General features: G+C 42.4%; 1 protein-coding gene across 3 annotated transcripts in view; it reads left to right on the forward strand.

Moving 5' to 3' along the window:
- TMEM117 (transmembrane protein 117) overlaps positions 1-24,924 on the forward strand; it is a 432,755-nt gene that overhangs the window by 281,222 nt on the left and 126,609 nt on the right. For all 3 annotated transcript variants that reach the window (XM_025208464.1, XM_006015946.3, XM_025208458.1), the window contains exon 5: positions 5,491-5,588. In XM_025208464.1, coding sequence (XP_025064249.1) covers positions 5,491-5,588 — 98 coding nt within the window. The remainder of the gene's footprint in view (positions 1-5,490; positions 5,589-24,924) is intronic.

Consider the following 24,924-nt stretch of genomic DNA (forward strand, 5'->3'; position numbering starts at 1 on the left):
GTCCAAGTTTCACACCATAAAACAGGGTAGATGAGCAATTTGCTTTGGGTCCTGAGGTTTTCAATGATGATGACATGATTTTAGAGATGTCCAAAGGCAGCATTAGCAGATTTTAATCTGGTGTTGAAACTTCACCATGCTGCAGCACTAAATGCACTAAACCCTTCTCTTTGGGTTTCATGTTGTTCTGCCAAGCTTTACAGACTCCTTTTTCTGCCAGTGAGGGCTTGAATTTTCCTATCATTCTCATCAAACCAGTCCTTATGTTTCTTTGTGGAGAAACCTAGAGATTTTTTGCATGCCTCCTGGATGACTTTCTTAAGGCTCTCCCAGTGCATATAGCACAGGTTGGGAAAGGTGCTTGTTTTTACTTGCACGCCTTGATACTCTCCAAATAGTAGCATGTAGGATTCTCCTTTCCTTTGTACTTCGTGTCAGAGTTTGGAGTTTCACTCAAATTCTCTCAATATTCATTTGTCTCTTGCAAAGGCATGAGTTTTAGTCTTATGTTGATCATTATGAATTAAGACATTTGCTTCTGGGACCTTCATCTCCCACTCACTCAAATGAACTGATTAGACTGCTCAAAAAGGCAGGATTTATATTTAGTATGGAGCTTACATTGCATATTGCCTTGTTACCAGGGGCTGCTTAGGTAAAAAAAAATTAAGAGCTAGAAAAATGTACAAGTCACACACACTGCGCAGTATGTAACCATTGTGAAGAAACCTTTCAAAAAGCAAAATTGCATAACAGTTTTTCTTTCTATCGTACCTGCTAGAAAAAGAAAGAAATAGTTTAACCAGCGGTGAGGATGGTGGATAAAAATTGATGCAATTATAATGAGTAATTAAATAATAATTTACTTGCCTATGGCACTTTTAATCTTAACATATCAAAGCAGGAAAGTGTATTTATACTCACAATGTATCTGCTCTCTACTAACAGTCTGGCTGGTTAGCGGTAGAATAGCTCATTAAAACTTGTTGAGAAATGATACTTATTTGATGTTTAGTATCCTTTTATATATATATATATCTGCATCTAATTCACATTGGTTTATTTATCCTGGATACTACTTGTGAATGCTGGTTTCCTGCTTTTGGGTAAATACAGTCAAAAAGCCTGAGGCAGAATCAATCCAATCTATGCAGGTTTCTCTCAGTTGTGTAGAGTGGACCATTAATGAATGGAATTAATTTTCATGCTCTTTGGTTGGTCAAGGCAGGCAGATGCCTTCTGGCCTTGGCTAGTGCAGGTGAGAGGTGTTTCTGCATGCCTCCCAGCTCCACCAGGCTGCTATAACCTCTGTCCTGGCCCCTCACCAGCTCTCCACCTTTCAGCTGCGGAGGGGAGGGGAACACCCCTCCATTCATATTGCCACCACCCCCCAGCCAGGGGCGGCACAGCAAGTGGTGAGGGAAAGCCCCTGAGGTGGGGGGCTTTGCTCCCCCACCTGCTGTTGCTCGTAGCTCAGTGGAGCTGGACTGGGGAGGGAAAAGCCCCTCCCTCAGGGGCTTCCTCTTACCTGCTGTGCAGACTCCAGCTGGGGGGGGGAGAAGGGAGGGGGCTGGAACAGGAGTCTGTTTCCCTCACAGTTGAAAGGTGGGGGGCTGACAAAGAGGCAGGGCTGGGGTGCTCTCAGCTCAGCAAAGTCAGACTGTGGGGAGGGCTCAGTGGAGCTGGACTGGGGAGGGAAAAGCCCCTCCCTCAGGGGCTTCCTCTTACCTGCTGTGCAGACTCCAGCTGGGGGGGGGAGAAGGGAGGGGGCTGGAACAGGAGTCTGTTTCCCTCACAGTTGAAAGGTGGGGGGCTGACAAAGAGGCAGGGCTGGGGTGCTCTCAGCTCAGCAAAGTCAGACTGTGGGGAGGGAAAAAGCTCCTGCCACAGGGGCTTCCTACACCTGCTGTGCACACCCTGGCTGAGGCGGGGGTGGTGCTGGGGCTGGGGAAGGGATCCATTTTTCCCCCTGCCTTGCCTGCCCCCCATGCTGCTACCAGCTGGGCTGGGGAGAAGAGTCATTTCTGCCTTAGCTCTGTGACAGCCAGGGGTGGGGCCACACAGCTCAGCCAGAGCAGATGAGCTGGGGCAGAGGCTAGCCCCCCAACCCTGCAAAGTGGGGGGGCTGCATAGCATCCTGGGATACTGGAGGACTGTGACCTCATCTGTTTTGGGAGGGGATCTTGAACAGAAATTCGGTAAACCAGTCCAACCTAAAGTGAGTAAATCTGATACTATGTCCATCAAGGTCTATCATAAACTGGATTTTTTAAAAATCAGTCTGTGAGCACTGAAATTCTGTTCTGTTACAGGTTTAGACCAGTTTCCAATCACATACCAGTTTGCATGTAATTTCTGTCTCTAGCCCAAGTGTGATTGCAGCATATGATGCTATGATTTTAGATATCAGTTTTTTATTCTAATAAAATTTGTGGCTGACAGTGTTGCAACATAGACCAAATGATAAAGAGCAATGTATCAGCAATGCATTGCAAGTTACTATAGTGTACATTCACATTACTATTCAACTTTGGAAATGGACAGTTTATGATTCCATAAGGTCGTACAAGAAATGCCAGTATTATTTTTTTACTGAACATGCACCTGATTATCTTCTTGCTAACTTAAAAAAAATCATTTAGCCACACAATGTAATAGTTGCAGTTTCCAAATATCGTTAGAAAATAATCATTTTCCTAATGGAACATTAAATGAAATACAGGAATTCTGTTATAAATGTATTATTTAAAAAATTGTTTAAAATTTAGTCATTGTACCCAATTTTTCTTAGTACCTACTTATTTAACTTTGGAGGAAAAATTGTCAGTAAAAAAACAATAATTTTTGCAGTCACTCTTCCCATTTCATCTTGATTATACTGGACACCAAAACAAGAATGACTGAAGTATTTGGGTAGTGAATAGCAACTCTACAGTATCTTCAGAGTATTTCCAAATTGTCTAACAGTATAGAGGAATGTTTGCCAGGAAGTTAGTTGGATTTTTGAGGTATGAAGAGTAGTATAGTTTATGGTATACAATAGAATAGTATATAATAAGAATATACAGTATATAATATAATGATATTATATACTATATATACTAGAATATATATTAATAATATATAATATGTATATATAGTCTATCATATGTATAAATGTGTATATATATGTATAAACATGTATATATATTACATATAACTATTATCCATACACTATGTGTATATATATACATATACAAACTTTTATACTATTACTAGTATAAAACAATAAACAAGGAATAAAACAAGGAAAACTTCAACTTATTTTTCCAGCCAACATTGTTGGAATCTGAAACAATTTTTTGATCTTATATTGATCCTATTCAAACAAAATTATCTGTATTGTGACAGTGCTGGGTACCTTCCTTCACTGCACCCTCTTTCACAATGACTGTCCTTGACCAACACCAGAAAATGAATTTGATTTCTCTAATGCAAAAGGTAATTGGATTTTTCTTTATTGAATGCATCCCTTTAATGACCGTCTTGCTGCTGCCAATTTAGCTGCAAGTGACCTGACATTGATCTGGTGATATGACTTAAAATAAATGCCAGAGCTAAGAAATGAAAAACCAGCTGTCTGATACCAGAAAGAACATTTCCTGCCTCAGCTTGCCATTTTCCTCAGAAAATGTCCCCTACTTGAATGTCATTCTTATAAAGCAGGCTGCTGTAGTAATTGGCCATACAGAGGCAGATTGCATCCCTCTAACAAATTTAATAAGTAGTTCCCAGAAAGTGCCCCTGAGAAAACATTTTGAAAATTGAATAAAACTAACCAAGTAATCATCTTTTGTCTTACAAATATTCATTACTATATAGAACACATCCTCCTGACCTGGGTAAGTATTGCTAAATGGAATTAATTAAATATGTAAAGGGGCCTTGTTAAGCATTAGGTAATTATCCAAATATTTATTTAGTTAAACTTGGGGTCTTATTAAAATAAAAACTGTCATAACATGGTGATGTGATATTATTTTTAAAACTAACCTAAAGAAAACAATTAGAATAAGTAGCATTTCATGATATAATCCATTCTTCATTCAAGATAAATTTGACAAAATCATAGAATCCCAAGGTGTGTACTTCTGTTTATATACTATGTATCATTGAAAGAGTCATCATCATTTAGGACCCAGCGCTGCTAAGCCAAACACTTTTAACCCCATAGTATTAGGAGTTAATTTTAATTTATATGTGGTTTAAATTTAATCAGGGGCTGTTTATTCCTTTGGTAAAAACTATTAAACATCATTGATTGAAAGTAGTAATTCACACTTTCGAAGACAAAATTAAATTGCATTTTATTTTCTTGTTGATTTTATTTTGAAAATAAGAACTCCTTTGTAAAACTGACTTCTCTTCAAAATTAATAAAACGTGGGAATATCTTTTGAGAACTCAAAGTGTTACTTCCACATTTATCAAAACAATTAACAGTATTTAAAAAATACATGCTGAAGATTGTGGCAGATAAGTTTTTTGTTTTCTTCATCCATATTTTATAGCAAAGGCTGTATACAGACTTAGTAGTGTTGTTTTGTTTACATATGTGTTTTCCATACTGTTCAATCTTTTGCATAACAGTGGACAAGATAACTATGCAGTATTTTTCAGTAGGGTTAATCTGAAAAAAATGGATATGGATTTCTAGCATCTCCAAAGATGGGGGTATATCCAAATGCCATCCCTTTAGTTCAGGCCTATTTTGAATTTTGTTTTTTGTAAATCATCCAAAACTTGAGTATACATGTGAGTCTCTCAGCAGAGTTTGACAGATGGTCTGTTTAGATACAAGTACTGAAAATTAGAATTAGCATTTCAAATTTTAAATAACATGCAAGTTTTAGGGTCATTTACAACCTCTTGATCTGTTCTTGATCCCTGATGCCAATGAAAAAGGCACACAGAACAAAGGGACATATGGCCCTTAATACATATGCTTCCCTGGCTTTACTCTGCTGGACTCTAATTCAGATATCAAGAGCCAAAAATCTCTTGACAGTGCTATCACCAAACTTGGAACTGTGTCCCTGATTGGACTGGAATAGAAATATGTGTTTGCTTCATAACCATATCTAGAAAGTAACCTAAACCCTGTTTATGCTACATCTTCATAATTTTGATGAAGACGGTACAAGCAATTTGCTCATTTAGATTAGCTCCTGTCCTCCTTGTATGCTTGGCCATGCAAGAGCCTTCTGATATCTCTAGCTAATATGTACAAAAGTTCTATGGGGCAGAATAGTTGCTTCAAGTAGATTCTTAACAATAGAGCTGCAAATTATTTTGGTCCAGATTGCCAAATGCAATTATCATTACAAATGTTGATTATCTTGATCAAGAATGAAACAAGTTAGTAATCTAAGAATGTACCTTTTAAATCCTAATTACCACTTGCATTTGTGACATTTATTTAATCCTGAATTATTTCCTCCTTTTCCTCTAGGTTACTGATATGATGCTTCAGGACAAGCCCTATCCTGACTGGGGAAAGTCTGCCAGAGCTTTCTGGAAGAAGGGAAATATTAGAATCATTTTATTCTGGTAGGAAATCAGTAAAATCCAATTATAGTAAATGAATTTTGTATAGATAGTCAAACCTCAACAAACATGCATTCTCTATCTCTTTGTGACTTTGAAATGAATACTTAATAAGAAAAATAAAACTTATAAAGGAAATAATATTGTGTCAGGCCACAGGATGTATTGCTTAACCCTTATGTAATTTATATAAAAAAATTACAGCAGTGTAGACTACACTGGGTTATAGAATGAATGGATAATGCATTATCTCAGGGTACTTGATCCATTAGGGCTTTTACAGACCCTCTCCACTAGGTGAGAGATGAGCAAGTAATAGCCTGTTTGCATTAAGCAAATTACTATCTGGGTTGATTATACACACAGTTGCCTGGTACAGACATTACACCTTTTTTTTTTTTTTTTTTTTACCAGTACAAGTGATCAGAAACTGGTCTATACCCATAACAGATCAGATGTTTGTCATGCATAGACTGGTTTAAAAATGGCAAAACCTGGTCTAAGGTTTACCTACCCCCTTCCCTCTAAAAAGGATGTGTGTGTGCTCTGTTCAGTACCGATCTGAACAATGCCACTTCCAGAAAACCACATTAGTTGGATCAGTTCTGCCTTGGGCTTTTTGAATGGTGGTACCTAGCTAGGATGCCTACATGGATGTAACTTACACTGGTGAGTTTTTCTTTAGGGGTAGCACTACAATCAGTTCTAGCAATTACTGTCATGTAAAAGAGTCGGCTTCTTTCTTTTTCCACTGATATAAAAGAATCATCTGTACAGGTGCTTTGTCTATGAAAATGTCATGCAGTAGTTTAATTTTACTATTTAATTTACTATTTATTTAATTTTATTTGAAGAAGCTTTATTCCATTTAAATCAATGCTGCACATGAAGGAATACTTGAGAATAAAAAGAATATTATTCTATCTGAAAGTATATATTGTTGGTACTTGTGATGTGTTTATATATCTTTTGGTTTGAAAATAAGGTATGGAAACATATAAATCATCTCACATGCCTGCTATTAATTGTCATTTTTTTTTGCATCCATAGTTTAAAGAGAGTATAAAAATAGATTTGGTCTATAGATTTTTCCAAGAGAGAATATAAAAAATACAAGAATAAATCGGTATGGCTAAATAGCAAGGGGCAAAAAGTTATTTGAAGTAAAAGGTATCCTTCACAAAATGTAAATCCAGACAAAGTGAAGCTAATAAAAAGAACATAAACTATGGAAGGAAAATGTAAGGTGTTAATTAGATGGTTTATGAGGGAATTTGAAGAGCATATAGACAAAGGCCTAAAAAGAATAATAAGACGTTCTTCAGACATGTCAGAAATAGGAAGCTTATGAGGTCACCTGTGGATCTACTACTCTATCAAGGGATAAAGGGAGAGTTTCTGAAGGAATTATTGCAGAGACAAAGATTGTGTATGTGGGATGGCCCATCTAAGACAAGCCACTATCATGGTGTAGACATGACCTGAATTACCAAACATGTCATTTGATCCTGGTTTATTTATATATTTTTTTTTTAAATTTGTTCCGTGACCTCCTTTTGATACCTCCACTTTAGTAACCCCTCTCCCAACATCCTCTGTAACAGGGGGGCCTTCTTGGGGCCAATTTTCGCAGTGGCCTGCCCTCCTGTTTGTGGGCTAACCGCCTGCCTTCTCACCCACCATGCCTTGTTGGTAATTAATTAATTGCTGTAAATTAAGCAGGAGGCTTCCCATTTCTTGCCCCGATGCCAGGGGGCGCTCTCTGCGGCCCCATTCCTCCCCTACACCGCAGCCCAAGCCTCGCAGATGGCATCGAGATGTTATCAATATCACCAGCCCCCACACTGGGCCCCAGAATTCTACTAGTTGAACCCTGCCTGGATTCCTCTCCTCAGACGGCCTATTCCACCTTCATCCTGGGCAGCATAGCTCCCTGAACTGCTTCCCCCTTACGGGTGTGTTCCCCCACAGGACCTTTGGCTACTAGCCCTGGCCCACCTCCAGGCCAGTCGGAATGCCAGGCCCTCAGCTCTTGGGCGTTCCTCACAGTGGGCCCCTGGCCCTTTGACCCTTCCAGTCCTGGCCCCAGCATTGACCAGTCAGGGGACGTCCAGACAGCTGTGAGTCTATGGCCCCACTCTCTCACTGGGGTCCACCTTCCAGACCCTACAAAGCGGGTAACCCACCCGGTTGTGGGGGCTAGAGGTTAAGGTGCCCTAACCTACCTTTCACCGGGGTGGTAACTGGCCTGGTATTTCCTGGGGTTCCCGCGCCACTAAGAGCCCCACCAGGCCACCCACTCCTGGCAGGGTGGAGCTTTAGGTCATACCCAGGACCAGGAGCCTCCTGACCATCCCCTACAGCTCCTCCCTTACCTCCAGATGATACCAGCAGCCCTGCAGCCAGGCAATGTTGTTGCCTGGCCTCCCAGCAGCAAAATGCCCTTGTCACAGGGACACAGGTCAGGCAAGGGGGAAGCCTCAGTCAGAGGCAGACCCCAGATCAAAGAAAGAAAAAAAAACAAACCTGCTGCAGGGGCCCAGAGCAATGAGGAGGCATGCCATGGAAAACCGCCCGAGTGGTTTATCAATCACACCCATCTCCAGCTGGGGCCGGGTGATGTAACGAGGTATCACCCAGTGATGATAAAAATAAGCCCAGAAAGTGCAGGAGTGGGGACGCCGAGGGCCAGAGACCCGGCAGGGAACTGCTGGATGGAGAGTGTCCAGCGCTGCAGTCGACAGCAGCGGTGGCTGCAGGAGCTGTAAAGGGTCCCCAAGTCGGGGAAGATTGGCGGGGATTGAAGACACTGGCAGGGAGGCCGGCAGCAGCAGTGGCAGCAGCGGAGGCAGCAGGAGCTGCAAGGGATCCCCGAGCGGGAAGATTGGCGGGGATTGAAGATGCTAGGAGGGAAGGCAGCAGCGGTGGTGGCGGCAGCAGCTGCGGGGAATCCCTGTGCCGGAGAAGCCCAGCGGGGATCAAAAGAGCCAACAGGGAGAGCTGGCATGGGAGCGCTTACAAGAGTCAACGGGGGCTGCAGCCACAGGGCAGAGGCAGGTCCCAGTGGGGTAGAAGGAGACCCCAACTGGGTTGGAGGCGTGGACCCCGACCCTGAGGGTGCGCTTGCTTAGGGGAATTAGGGGACTAAGGGAGTGTGGGATGCTTCCTGTGATTCCCCTTGTCTGTTTTGTCCTTCCCTGTCTCATTGTTCTTGTAGTCGGGGTATCAGTTTTGTTTTTCATGTCGGGTTGCTTCTGGGGCCTGGGGCTTTACATTGGTGAAGGTATTCGATTGTGTTTTCCTTTCTTGGGCTGTTCTATTTTAGTTTCCTGTCTAGTGCAGGTTAGCATAGCCCTCTGTCCCAGGCTGGGGTAGCAGTGACCCCGGTCAAAAGCGGGAAAGAGACCACAAGAGAGCATGAAGAGGAACAGCGGCATCTCCCGTAGATAGCACGGGGCATCGGAAGGGACCTCTCCAAAGACCACATGTCACCAGACCCTCTGGGTCCAGTCAGAGCCCGAGGTGCCCATCAGCGAGGAAGGACGTGGGGACCAGAAAGATATCAACGGGGAATAGCCGCTAAAGATCTTGAGGCTTGTCTAGAAGGTTGGCGTATGGCCGGGGTGTAGGGGAGGTTGGAGCCCCGGAGACATCCACCGGGACGTGTGACCACTCTGGAGGCACCCTCAAAGGTGCCCTTTACTGAAAGACCATCCAAAGTCATGGCAGGCGAGTTTGGGGGTCACCTCGAAGGTAATTGAGGTACCCTCTGGGGTCTACGCGACGTTCCCTGGTGAACAAGGTCAGCTGCCTGGGCAAAGGCAGCTCGGGAGCAAGCCTTTGAGTGGAGACGAGCATAGCCCTGTTTATATGGGCATCCCTGAATCTAAAATGGCTGCCCCAATCAGGCACCTGCTGGCTGCTGGCTTCCAGCCCTTAAAGTGGCAGGCACAAACAGTGCCCTGCCACATCCTCTATAGTGAGGACTGAGGCAAAAAAAAAAGGAACCAGGATCAAATGTTACGTTTGGTAACTCAGGGCATGTCTATACCATGCAAGTGGCTCGTTCTAGATGGGCCATCCCACACACTATCCTCTGTGGTCTCTCTCAAGACCTTGATGTCCCTGAACTTGAGGGCAGCTACTAGGGAAGGCTCTGGAGTGGCCCCAGAGTAGTGTCATTGGCATACATTCTCTATCTGAAAGTATCTGTGTCAGTGGGTTGGGTGCCTGTGCTCAGGAAAAGCCATATGGCTGTGGTGTACCACAGTGGCAAGCCTTTGAGAAGCTGTGCCACTGCAGTCTTTTACTAAAATAAAGTGTACTAAAAAACTGAAGATTAATAAAGGTTGAGCCATTTATTTTAAATATGGATCTTAGTTCAGAATCAGGTAAATAGATTGAAATGATAATTAAAAATAGAATAATTAAAAAAGAGCCTACATTAACATATGATAAAAAGAAGCAAACATAGCCTTTGCAATGGAAAATGATCCTTCTCTGATCTGTTAGAATTCTTTGAGCATGACATCAAAATAACAGATGAAGAGAAACTGGTTGATCTAATTTATTTAGACTTTCAAAAAGTTTTTGACAAGGTTCCTAGCAAGACAATTAAGAAAATTAGTTAGACATGGGTAGAGAGGTAAAAGGGATTAGAAAATACCTAAGAATAAATATTAATATCTTGTCATACTGAAAACTAAGAGTAGAGCCCTAAAATTCTGAGCTAGAAATGATGATTAATGCACACATCCATGACCTGGAAATGTGAACTCCTGGGCTAGACACAGAAGTTGCACATAAACCAGTTAAGTGATCAGAAACTGGTTTAAACCTGTAACAGAACAGAAGTTCAGTGCACATAAACCAGTTTCAAAATGGCTGAAACTGGTTTAAGATAAACCTGGTTGAATGTAGTATCAGACTTAACTGATTTGGGTCAAACCAGTTTATGAAACTTCTGTCCCAGGCCCCTTCCTGGTTTAAGTTAAATCAGAGTCCCCCACCATCCCAGCATCCCAACATGCTTTTTGGCCTTGGGCTGGGCTGGGCTCTCTTCTCCAGAGAGTAGGGCTGGCCCTGCCCCTCTGCTCCCTAACCAAAGAAGTGAGGGCTGGCTCACTGGCCTCACTGGCTGGCTCATTGCCTTCCCCTCCCCCCTAGGCAAACCAGGGCTGGGGCTGGGGCTGGGGCCAGGGCCAGGGGTTAAACTTACCTTTGCCTGAGCACAGGGATGCTCTGCCCTGCTGGCTTACTTAGTGGCTGTAACTGTAGACTACAAATCCCAGAAGCACCTGGAAGCAGGAAGAGGAAGTGATGAGCAACCCTGCAGAGTCCTGCTGCTGTGATTGTGGGCTGCAAATTCCAGAGACCTCGGTAGCAGCAGAAAGGTCAAGTGAACACACAGCCAGCCCATGCTGGCTGTGTGCCAGAGAGCCCTGCTCTAGTGCCCCCCTAGCTTCTAGCTTGAGCAATTGCAGGTATGTAGCTGCATTTCCTGAATCAAAAGTGATTGTCTGCTCATTTGCTTATTGCTTCAATCTTTGCAGCTTTTGTAAAGACTGAATCAATTCAGCCTCAGGTTTTTTGACTGTCTGTACTTAGCCCCAGTGACATGGCACAAATCATAGATGATACAAAATGATTTAAGCTAGTCAAGACTAGAAAAGCCCATGTAGAAGTTCTGAGGGACCTAAAAAAATTAATAAATGAGCAGCACTTTTGAAACTGACTTGACAAATGCAAAATAATGCAGATTTGGAACAATAACATGAGCAACTCTTATATATTTCTACATCCAAAGTCAGGTATGATCATTCAGGTGAAACCAAACAAATTCTTGGCATCATTGTGAAGAATACAATGAAAATCTATGATTCAGTCTTCAGGAATGATAAAAAGGCAAACAAAATGCTATGATACAAATAGAATTAGAACAGATTATAGTATCATTATATGGAACAAGGGTATGCCCTTATACAGAGCATTGTGTTAGACTGTATTTTTAAACCAAGAGTAACCAAAAGAGAGAAACTGATGAAGAGCTATTAAGAGGCTGTTATGCAGAAAAATAAAGGTTCTGAAACTATCAAGAGAAGGTATCAATGGGAGGCAACGTGATAGAGAGCTTTTATTTTCAAGTTGGTATGAGAACATTGCATTATAAAGAAAAATAAAACTTTACACAAAGTATCAGGGTATTCTTAAAGATGTTTTGAGATTTTACTATCTGAAAATTTACAAAGCTATGTTTCCTTTCACATAACATTCCCATTAAACTTTTGTCACAATTTTAAAATTGAAAAAGATGTTTCTTCTCATGCATTCTTTTTAAAATGAAGAGCAAGTCTAATGGGAACTTAGGAGCATGAAGAGAAACATAAATTCTTTTCATTTTAGCTGGAGACAATGAAATAAAATAACCCTAGGCAAGACCCAACATTAAATAGAGACATTATTTATATATTACATGTCACACATTCAGTAACGGTAGACTTGGTTTTTTTTTAATGAGCAGAAGAAAGAAAGATGTATAACGTTAACATTTATTTTGATGATACAATGTATTAGTTTTTCATTCATTGCTTTGTCCAACTAGTTGTGAGGCAAATGGTTTCATTTTGGTAAACTGTCCAAAGGGTAAACTATCCAAGTGAAGCACACCACTGAAATGTATGGCCTTATCACATGGGACACTTAATATGTTTAAAATCAAACACTATGTAGTGTTAACATCAGAACATGTTCTAAGAAGTAGGTTTTGTAATAAATATTACCATGCTACATGCATCACTTATGTTCCACCAGTAGAGGGTTATCAAGCAGGCCTCCCAGCATGTTGTGCTAGAGCAACTTTTTCCATTATTTCCAATAGTGGCCATAAACATCTGAGCACATTTGAAAGCACCAGTTGGCTGAAGTGAAGTGATGATGTGAATTCCACTCCCTTCTTGATTGTCTGTTTCAGCTGGCATTAGATCTCCAGGGGCTTCCTAGAGATGAGTAGCAGACCTGACCTTTCCCTGACCTCTCTACTCTCTACTCCAAAGGCACTCTGCTTCAGCAGCATGAGTGGCCCTGGTGAAGCACTACTTTGAGGATTGCTGCCATGGGAATCATGTTGGCCTCCTTGCAGGAGGCATAACACAATGCAGTGTAAGCTGGGGTGCTGCAGGGCCAGTATTGGATGCCGCATCATCATTGCTGGCCACTGTCTTTGAGCTTGGACTGGGACTTTTGCACCAAGCTGGTCCTCCTGATCCAGCACCAGGACATTGGGCTTCAGTTCCCTGTGTCCAGCAAGAGACATGTGGCTCTGGCAACTTGCTACACACCAACAGCCTTCATTCCAGTTTGGTGTGGGGCACACAACTACAACAAGGGGTGTGCATAGTGTGATGCCATACCTGAGGAACCTCAGTTCATCCAGCTCAGGGACCTACAGGAGGTCATTGCTGGGCTTGCACAGATGGGCTTTCCAAGCTGCGTGGGGGCCATCATTGGGCCCCACATACTCATTCTGTGCCCCCTTCACTGCATCTTGGATTACATAAATCATAATGGGGTTCTTTTTAGTTATACTCTAGGGAGTCATGGATCACAGGTACTCCACTAACACGAATGTTAGGTAGTAGAACTGGATACATGACATCTACATTTTCAGGAACTCTGACTTCCTGAAGATGATGAAGCAGCAGGGATTTTCCCCCAGCACTTTCACCATGGATTTATCCATTACTTGAAGGACTGGCCTATCCCTGGCTCCCCTGGTTCATGAAAACATATATTGGCTGGCTGGACCATACTTCAATTACTAGCTGAGCAGCTGCTGAATAGTGATAGAGTACACCTTTGGATGCTTAAAGGGATGCTGGCAGTCCCTGGGTTTCTGCCTGGAACTCAAGTTGAGGAACATTTTCATCCAGGTTGTGTGGTCACCATCTGCATCCTCCACAGTATATGTGAGGCAAGGGGGGGAAATCTTCCTGGAAACCATGCCAGGTCCAGATGCATCTACAGTAGGGGAGGCCCTTGGAACTTTGCTGCTTTGGCTTGGGTAGTGTACAATCTCAGCAAAACATCTGTAAGAGCACGCCAGTGTTTGCACAGGTGTTCGCACTGGCGGGCAAGCAGGAAGGGCCAGGAGGGAGACTCCTGTACGGGTAGAGCGTGGACACCACACAGATCCAACAAACAGCAGCATATACAATGGTGTCAACGAGGAGTGCTGCTAGGGCCTCTGCCCAGGGGGCCATGCCTACCCGTGGCTGGTCTGAGGCCTCCACCCAGACTGAGGGGAGCTGGTGTCGGAGTGCGGCTAGGGCCTCTGCCCAGGGGGCCATGCCTACCCGTGGCTGGTCTGAGGCCTCCACCCAGACTGAGGGGAGCTGGTGTCCCCCTGCCTCCTGGCCTGCAGGAGACAAATAGTTGTCCAAGTGGGCACGAGGCTGCTGCCTTGAGCAGTTCTAGTGCAGCCCCAAACTGCAGTTCCCCAAACTGAGTGCTCCCCATAGTGCAGCTGGAAATGCGGGAGATCCCACATCCACTGCTGCACAAACCAAATTAAAGAGACACCTGGTATGAGCATTGGGTTATGGGGGAAGCTCCCCTATCCCCTCTTGTATGTGCTAGGTGCCTATTTAAATGTGTGTATGCAGCTAGGGGTAAGATAAATCCCCCCATCTGCAGTTGTGTATACATTTTGAGACCCAATCACACCCAGGGCTGTGTCTGGGGATAGAAAAAGGGGCAGCTGGAGTCAGAACCAGAACTGTACCCAGGTCAGTCCCATGAATTGGACAGGGGTAGGCTTTGCACTGCACTCTGGGGCAGCCCTGTGTCAAATCCCAAGGCTCAGCTAAGCTTCACAATCTGGTACCAGGAAGCCCCAGTCCCTGTTCAGACCCAGGGTGGTCACCAGCACAATCTTGAGGATCGATAATGGAAGTATCTGTCCCAGACTCTGGAGCTACCCTGTACCCAATCCTGCCCCATGCCCAATCAAATGAGTGTCGGGATCAGGCATGGGGTAGCAGGGGGTGCCACATGTTAAATTTAACACACAATGGGTGAGTCTACATGAGACATTTACTGCGGAGCTGCCTAATTAGCTTCACAGTAAATGTCTTGGTGTCTACACATGTAGCCGCCCCTAATAGGCTGCAGGAAACAAATAAAGCCTGCCGCAAGTTAGTACTTGTAAATACAAGTACTATCCTGCAGCTGGGTTCTTTAGTGCACCGCAACACACATGTAAATGCTGATGGGGCTGGTTGAGGTACAAGAGTGCTTCAGTGTGGGGGCTGCCTGCTGGCTAGCCCTGCACTGGAGCACCCTTGTACCCAAGCCAGCCCCTCTGTAGCATGTTGAGCCAGGTCAGAGCAGCTCTAGTCTGGCAGGCTAACACACTGGGCCTCCTGCCAGCTAGGGCTGCTCCAACCCAGCTCAATATTCTGTGGTCCTGCATGTGCATGTAAATGTGGCACCCAGGAGCAATAAACTCCGGCACAATATGCTTTGAATTAATTGCACATGCAGACATGCCCAATGTGGATCATCTTTATGGGTGGCTTCTACATTTATTTACACCTTAAATTGGCCAAATATCTGGCGTGTGGCATGTTACTATTTAGGGCTTGAGTAACATGTCAATTGCGCCACAAATGTAACGTGTGCCAGAGATCTTTGTAATTTATCCAACGTCCTCCTGGTATAATTGCATGTAATATCTATATATAGTTTTCTTTAAAAAACAAAGTTCTTAATATAGATTAGAAGTCATCTTTGTTTGATTTGGTAGACTATTAATACAGTACTAAAGGGATGAAAAATTGGCAGGAGTTATTTCATAAAATTGATCAAAGCTGACACAAAGATCTGAATAATTTACATATGTTTATATAAAACAATGAAGAAGGCAGGGCAGAGTGGCAATTAGTGACTAACCACTTCTGACTCTAAGGTACCACCCTACCTTGCCTTCTACCTAAGTTCACCCTGAAAAAAAATAAAACATAAGATTTTGTATTTTTTTTTCTAATCATATCTTGCAGCCTTTAAGTAAATGAATTTTCCTTCTGAGATGGACAGCAATATCTTCTAGGGTAGAAATGAAACATAAACTCATAAAGTGATTTTGATGTATCGAATTACATGTTTGACTTGATCAGCTATGTTTGACACTTTATGCTTTCATAGTCACCATAATAAATGCATTAGTGGGCCAAGTTATTGTACATAGATGAATAGTTTTTTTGTGTTTTAAAAGACAGTTTATTAAAACGTGTAGTTCTTTATACTATAAGCTGCATTTAAAAGAACTAACTACAATTCACAGCTTTGTTGGCCTAGATTATATACAGTCATAGATGACGTAAACCTTTTATTAACTCTGATTTCAGGTTGCAAGACTGCAAATCCAAAAAGACAAACCATACAAAAATGTAAAAGTACTATATTTGCAAAACTACAAGGTGAATCAATAACTGGCTCAGTAGCTGCAAGCAGGGTGGATAAAAATCAACTATTTTTTTTAATTTAAAAAATTGAATTTTTTTATTTAGTCGTATTTTTGTTGTTGTTAAATGTTTTTTTTTAAATAAACCCATATAAAGAAAGTTTTAATTTAAGATATGTTAAAATTTAAATATATCACCATGGAATGGGGATTATAACTTATAATTATATACTATTTGAGACAATATATTCATGTAACCTTTTTAGAAGTTTTATAAATAGGTCACAAAAAGCCATGGACTATATTATGGGCCCAATCTTATGGGGTTCCCAGAGGCTCATCTATAAATTACTGCAGATTAAAGAAACCCACTCTACCCAATGGGGCTCAATGCTCAGTCTAGAAGACCCCATTAAGCATCTCTGTAATGCTTAGTTTCAGTTCTCAAACTGTGGATTTGTGTCTCCAGAGATTGTGGGCAGACAAGGTTCTTTGGGCAGATGTGATCTCTTTTATTAGACCAGCTAAATAGTTGGAAAAAATGTTCTTTGAAAGCTTTCGGGCACAAATGCCCTTCTTCAGGCATGGAGAGAGTTTCTTCTCTCCAGAGATAATATCCTTGTTAAAAGCAGTATATGGAGATGAGAGACAACAGGCCTGATTACCCACCCAGCAACCCTAGTGTCTTTCTGTAAGTTTGTGTACACACAGTCAAACCCTTACCTTTCTCTAAAAGTGCAAACTTTCAATAAGTTAAATGAATAAAAGATATCAAACAAGAATGCACTTTTTGTAGAAAACAACGATTAAATTGAGGTTTCTTGACCAGTGATTTACATCATGATTTAAATCATGATTGAAATTGATTTGATTTAAATCAAATCCATCCTGACTACAAGCAAAGGGTAATTATTAGTGGGTCCATGTCAGAATGTCAGGAAGTTTTGAGTGGAATCCCACAGAGGTCTGCCCTGGGCCCAGTGCTGTTCAATGTGTTTATTAATGATTTGGAAGCTGGTATAGGAAGCTTCCTGAGCAAATTTGCAGATGACATGAAGCTGGGAAGGATCATGAACATGTTGGAGCATGCAAGCACAATTCAGAAGGATCTCAATGGATTGGAAAGTTGGGCTAGAGCTAACAGGATGCAGTTCAATGCAAACAAATGCAAGGTGCTACACCTTGGGAGGATTAATAAAAAATTATAAATATAACATGGGGGACACATGGATGGATGGCAGTTCTTTGGAAAATGACTTGAGAGTCTTGGTAGACCATAGACTCGATATGAGTCTTCAGTGCGATGCACCTGCACAAAAGGTGAATGTGGGTTTGGGATGCATCAGTAGAAGCATTAGGTGCAAGACCTAATAGTGTAATAGTGCCTCTCTACTCAGCACTGACTAGGCTTCTTCTGGACTGTGCATTTCTGGGCTCCACATTTTAAAAAGGATGTGGAGAAGTTAGAGAGGGTCCAGAGGTGGGCAACAAAGATGATCAAGGGCATAGAAGGCAAGTCATAGAGGAGAAGCTGAAGGACCTAGACATACTCAGCTTGTAGAAAAGGCACTTAAGGGACATGACAATGGTCTTCAAATACTTGAAGGGCTACCATAAAGAAAAGGAAAAGTACCTTTTCTCTCTTGCTGCAGAGAGGAGAATGTTGACCAATGGCTTGAAGTTATAGTGAAGTAAATTTAGATTGCATATCTGGAAACACTTCCTCACTGTTAGAATAGTGAGGCAGTGGAATAGACTGCCTAGGGCAGTTGTGGACTCTCCATCACTGGAGGTGTTCAAGAAGAGGTTGGATAGTCACTGGTAGGGGATGATCTAAGTGGGTGTAGCTGTGCCTGTTTTCTGCCATGGGTATTTCCCATGCTTCTGGGATTTGCTTGGTTGCTCCTTCCCTCCCCTCCCCACTTTTTCTGTTGTACTAGATTATTGTTGTATGGGATGGTTTGGATAGGGATGTGCCACAGGCAGGGGGTTGGATTAGATGATCTCTAGAGGTCTCTTCCAGCCCTACTTCTCTCTGACTCTATGACATGTCTAGGAAAAGCATAGGGGAGACAGGGTTTTGGGGGGGAAACTGTAGCCTGCCCTCTTATCCCTTGTCCCCATGATTCAGCCTGCCCCTTCAGCCTCTGCTTCCCTCCCTCTCACTTCTCCCTCTCCCCTTACCTTCTGCTCTGGCCCCAGTCCATCCATCTCTAACTTAGCCTGGCTGGGAGTTGCCATCACTTCTCTTTGAGTGAGCTGGGCTGCAGTCGAGCAGGATCATTGCTGCTGCTAACTGCCTCAGAGGAGCAAAGCTAGCAGAAGGTAAGGGGGATGGGTGGGCAGGAAGTGGGAGGGGCAAACAAAAGGGCCGGGGGGTAGGGGAAGCAAGCTTCAGGGGGAAATAGGGAGAGTAGGCTGAAGAGGAAGTAGGTGGGAGAGGCAGTGAGTCGGGGCAGGCAGCAGGGGGCACATGCAGAGGGGTGCATCGTGGGGGTAGGCAACAGTGGGGGCAGACATGGGAAGAGAACAAGGCAGGGAAGCAAGGAGTAGAGGCCTGGCACCTCACACCCTGCCACTGCTCTCCCTACCACAGAAGTATGGAAGGATGAATTTAAGACACCTAAGGTTAATTTTCCTTGTAATGAGTCTAATTTTTGGAGGATGGTCATCTTAAATTTGAAGTCATCTTAGATTTGTGTAAATACAATAGCATTTTCCTATTAGGTTCTTTATAGGCCCCAGATCTGTAATTAGATCTGTGCAGATTCATGTGCTGTACAACCACCATTAATTGTAAACAAGCTAGGGACAGGGCCTGTCATTTTCAATGTTAAAGAACCCTGTGTGCTCATTTGGGACTGAGCTCCATTTCCCGAAGAGGCAGATTTTTAGTAATTTAAGTGCCATCTTTGGCACTTATGTGCAGTAGCAATTCTATTTTCTGATATTGGGGATTCATAAAGTGTGCACAGGCACAAACTGAGCATGCTTGGTTGTCTATGCATTCACCAGGCACTTATGCTGCTATATACATGCAGCCTGTGGACATATACCCAATCTGGGGAAGTATGGGGAGCATAGTCCTGTATCCCTATGGATAGCCTCTCCAAGTCAAGTTCCCAGCCTCACTGTTGCCACCCTCTGCCACCCAGTTAGCAGTCCTCCCTTGCCCTGCTGTTCCCCTTCCTTCCAGAACTAGACTGGGAGGGGAGCATATAAGCATTCGTTTTTGTGAGTTTCTTAATAAGGGAGATCCTCCAGGTTGGCCACCTGTGTGATCCTTCTCCCAAAAGGGGCATGTTTCCCATTGCAGAAATTGAATGAACACTTGTACATCTGTAGTTTCTACCAGGAGAAATGTACTCCTGGTAAGTTCTCCCAGTAGAAATAAGTAGAAACATATTCTCCCAGAACAAATGTACTAGAAATACAAGGCCTGTATATGTAGGGTTCTGTGTCCAGGAAACAGAATCTCTCCTGTGTAAAACTGCCAAAAGTGCCCCTTAGTAGACTAAAAAACTAACACTTAGGCAAAAATAAACAGAAACCCACCCTTGGATACTACATAAGTGGTAAAAATAAATATGTATAGTTTACAAATGCACTATGAACAAATTGATGATAACTTCAGTTCTAAAACTTGATAAAGCTTCACAACAGTATAGCAATTACATGGAATGTTCACTAGACTTCTTCCTAATAGTGTAAATGCAATCATTAATCTGCTTAGATATATCTAGTTTTGTTGAATGATGATGAGACTGTTGGTCCATAGTAATTCTTATATTTAATCTGGTAACCAAGAAATTGATTAACACGGTTTATCGTAATGTCAAGAGATGCCATAAGGGTTTTTGACAGAGTTGATTTGGATTCTGTGTCATACTGTCAAGCTTCTGTTATGCTGATTTAGGTCCCATGAGCTCTTCCCCACTCCCAAGCTAGGCTGTCCCCTACTCTCCTGCCACATCTTGATGAAATCATATTTGAAGGAGGGGTTCAGTGGTGTGATCTCACGCCCAGGACAGGTAGTACTCGTGGTTCCCATGGAATTGGCCTTGGAGCTACGTCTCCCCTACACCCCACCCACTCACCAACCAGGTATTGAAAAACCTCCACCAGCTGCTGCTGCCTCTGGCCCCTGAGCCTGTTCATTAGGGTTTGGCCAGTCTTTGTCTTTTCCCTGGATTCTGCCTCTATCGGGCCTCCTACCCTGTGCCCACTCTCCCAGGTGGCTCTCTCAATCCAGGCACTGGCCATGAACCCTGATCCAACATGGGACACACAGAAAAAAATAAAAGGAACTATGTATGACGAATCTCCAGGGACTTCAGCTTGGTTTCTGAGGGTTAATGTAGCTATAGGTCTCCTGCCAGCACCCCAGGCTCACTCCACCTCACTGGGCTTCTTCCCACTCAAAAACCCCCCAAACAAACAAAAAAATAAAAGAAAAGCAAAATAACCTGATGGAAACCAAAAAAAAAAAAAAAAAAAGAACCCCTGCCTGGAGTTGCCCTGCTGTTGCAGCACTCCCAGCTTCCTTGAGCCAGCCCCACTTCAGCACTAGCATTCCCCAGCTTGCCACTGCGTTTGTGTGTCCCAGGACTGCCCCACTCCTGGGCTTAACCAGTCCTGTGCCTGGTCTCCCTCGTCTTCTCTTAGCTCAGCATTTGCTGGGCCTTTTAAATTATCTACAGCGGCACCGGAGGCTAATGTCATCAGCCTCACACCATCGAGCTTAACTGACAAAGTCTTCAAGAGGTGGCACAGTATCAGCACATGCTGCTTCCGCCTCAGCTTCTGTGTCTTTCTGGGTGAGTCCTTCATCTCTCCTGGGGCCTTGCCTTAGGGTACAGAGCAGCACCCCCAGGGTTCCCAGCTTCTGAGACCAGCTCCAGCCACCACACATACCATTTAGAAAAGTCTGGTTTAGGAATAAAATATATTATGTGAATACAAAAATTAGATTTGCGTTCAATTTTCATAGTGTAAATCAATGGATGTATTTCACTTGAAAATGCAGGACTTAAAGTTCTCATCTCTATTTTGCTATTTTGATAATAGAAGTATCACAGCTTTTATTATATCCAAATAAATTTATTCTAAAGGAAATGCCATAGATCATATTCTGTAGATTTAGAATACCCATTTAGGTCTTTTCTTTGGACCCAGATTTGATATTTTTTTTATGCACTCTCTAGTATAGTTCCTGTAGTTGCATCCACATGTGCAGGCACATATGGTTTATGGCACCACAAACCTCATTGTGACACCACAAACTGCATGCATGAAACATTAAGCATACCTCACTCTTCAAATTTGCAGCACAGATGTACCAGAACACATGCAGGCTTAGTCCTCCAGGGAGACTCCCTGGCTGCCAGTTGGAGCATCTATACCACTCCATTTGTGCCCTTGCTGCTCCAACATGCCAGGAGGAGCTGGGCAGTTTGCCCAAAGTCGGACAATGTGTCCTGCAACAAAGTGCACATGCAGGGGCACGTGCTGAGGCACACAGTAGCAGCACAAATGTATTCCACTACTGTGTGTGTCACTGCAAACACATGCCCCTGAACATCTGGACAAGACCTATGTGTCTTCTGTCTTGAGAGCAAACTACTTTTTACAATGTCCAGCACTAAAACAGATCTTACCATACGCTAATACACTGTACCAAAATGTCATGATGTTGATGTATTAACTGACAGCTACTATGTATGAGCACGGATAACACAGATCTCCATACATGAAGGAGGAGGTTCATCATCCAGCTGCAGGTTCCCCACTTGCACTTCCTGGCAATACTCAAAGGGACATTTTACATGTTTAGTTTATACCAGTCTGGATTTGGGTAGCCTGTATGAGGCTTCCTTTTACACTTGAGTTTTTTGGGGGAGAACAATCATCCTTTTTCATACTTTCCTTCACAAAATCAAAAGTATTTTAGTGAAGCAAGGCCGGTCTATTGATGAAGAGTGTATGGACCTTTGGGTCTCAATGGCCTGGCCCCAAAAACCTGAAATTTCTAGGTCTTGTAAGGCTAAAAATCGGGCCTGTCACCTACTTTGTCTTGTTTGCATTGCATATAGTCTTCTCTTGATTTTCCCTGGTACAGCCTTATACAGAGCATACAAAATCTTACCTTGTCTACTTATCTGTAAGTGTATGAATAGTTCAAAACTTTTATGGGAGTAGAATAAATTTAAAATACCTTAGAGCCTGGTTGAAGGGCAATGGAAGTCAATAGCAGGTAGTCTTTCCATTGGCTTCAGTGAACTCTAAATCTTCAGTCTTTGCCAATCTGATTTTAGCTTAAATTCAAAGAATTACCATAATCATGCAACTCTTAGAAACATAACTTCTCAGGTGCTAAATAATGTTTAAACATTTTACTTGTATTTGGTATCTGCATGCAGCAATGTATGGCTGGTTAGCAAAAGAGACTGGTTTTATTTCTACATAATTACTAGATCCCTACAACCAGTACCCCCAGATCCCCAACTATAGCTTTCATAATTGGACAGAGATAGCAACCTATCCTCACCTTTTAAAAGTATATTTCATTCTGGCCTCGTTAGTGAACAGGAGAGAATTCAGAAAGTGTTACTAAAAATATTTTATGCAATGTGCTACTTTATTAAAATGTCTTTAAGCACAGAATATAGGGTATCTCAGCAGTAAAGATACTTTTATCAGAAATATTTCTTTCAATAAATATTGAAAAGTTTTAATTGCTGGAAAATAAGTTCCATCCTTTAATAGGAGAAAGTTTAATCTTCTATTAAGTTACAGCACCAAATTCAGAAGGATTAATGCAGAGCAATGTAGCCTCAACAGAGCTTTCTTTGTCTCATGGCAAATATATTTGTTTGGTAAGATAAGTAATTTTTCTGCTCCAGAGGGGTTTTTAATGTGAAGTATATGTATCAGTGTGCTCCCTGGACATTATAGGTATGCCCCCTTTTTGGTTAGCACTGTTCCTTCCATACAGCATAAATGTATTTGTGGTTGATTTGCAATGGGGTAACTTTGTCCTCCTGTGGCATTTTCTGCCATTCTGGATCCAGTGAAACCCTGACTGAATATAGCTGACATTAATTGCTATGTGGACACATCCAATTTGAAGCAATAAACTCTGGAGCCATTTGAGCCACAGTAAAGTACTCCTGGGCACAGTGTCTACACATCCACCCAGGACAGTAGCAATTTGAGCCAGGGCAGGAAAGTTTATGCCAGGGCAACTCCTTCCCTGTTCTGTCCTGGGCTCTGGGTGGTGGCGTGGGGTGGATGGGGCACGAGGGTGCTGAAAGTGTGGAGCCATGTGGCTAGGTGGCAGGCAGGAGTCTGACCCCCTGCTGGCTGGGCTGACCAGGAACAATTTACATACATGGTCAGCATCTACATGTGTTTAATCAGTTAATTACTGCTGTCAGGGACAGTACTAGGAGGTATTAATTCATTTACTGTGGCCTAATACTATTGCACATGAAGACGGTGACCTTTACTCTGCAGCTAATCTACTCCTCAATAAAGCACACATGTAGATGCAACCATTATTATGAAGACAGGTAGTAACATAACTAAGTAGTAAATACAAATGAATGATAGGTAGTGACACATGATATCTAATAGATAACTGATACACTATCCCTGTTACAGCGCTTCTTGGAATTCACTAAAACAAAATACATTTCAGATTATGAAACTAAGTAAGAGTTTTGATTCTTCATCTGCAGAATTTCTTTTGCCCTTCTTCCTGGCTCCAATGTCTGGAGGCCTTAAAGAATCATACCCCTAATCTTTCATATAGATGCTCCAAACTCAGGCTCCAAACTCAGCCAGCTTTTCAGAATGACATGTTGCACGTGCAAAATAGTGTCTCAGCTAAAGGCCTTATGCAAAATACACAATCTCAAAGCCCTTATAGGGGTTAAAAATTCAATGTAAGTCAAAAACAAGTACTTCATCTGCCTAGTTGTTACAGCCATTGTTCACTGCTCTTGTCATGGCTGGTTTCCAAAAGTCAATTCCATTCTGTAAACTAAATATAATGATTAAAGTAATTTTTTTTTTAATTCCTGGTACTCTGAAGTACTTTTTCCTAATAATATATCTACATAATGATATATTTAAAGCTACACATTCAAATTAGTTGATGGCCAGTTAGCCCACATTTTAGCATCTGACTGCACTCCTGACTCATGTTTAAAATATTCATCACTACAATGTATTTATTCTTTTTTATTTTAAAAGACATATTAAACAAGCAACTGTAAAAAAACAAACAAACAAAAAGCAAAACAAAGCCCAAACAAAACCAGAAACCAAAAGTAACAATAAGTATGAAAATCAATTAACACCCATCTACAGAAGAGAGGTTACTAGCACTTAACTCTGAAGTGTTTGCCACTCACTTTCCTACCCCCTTTTCTACAGTTCTTTTAGTAAGTCTCTATGAATCTCTCAGGAGGTTTCACTGTCATCCTCAACTGACAAAGAATATGACCCTTGGAGGCATCTGAGGGTCCTACCTGTTGATGATCTCATTCTGTTTCTATTTCTGGTGCTAAGGTAGGACCTGTTGGTTGAGAATACTCCATGTTCACCTGTTATCTTTGGTCTCAAGATTTTTCGGGGAGTGCTCATGGATGCCAACAACTGCACTTCAACATATCCCCCTGATCTGTTCAGACCAGGTATAACTGGGTTTTACTAGGCACTTGATAGTACCATGAACATCCCAGATTTTTGTAAAAAAAAAAAAAAAAAGAAGCAGCAAAAATGCAGCACTCAGAGACCTGGAGAATTCCACCCATGCTCCATCCAGACTTTTCTTTGAGCTGAATTTAGCCACATTTAACTACCTTTCTCAACCTT

Source organism: Alligator sinensis, unplaced genomic scaffold (assembly GCF_000455745.1).
Source record: "Alligator sinensis unplaced genomic scaffold, ASM45574v1 scaffold147_1, whole genome shotgun sequence".
NCBI classification, from domain to species: domain Eukaryota; kingdom Metazoa; phylum Chordata; order Crocodylia; family Alligatoridae; genus Alligator; species Alligator sinensis.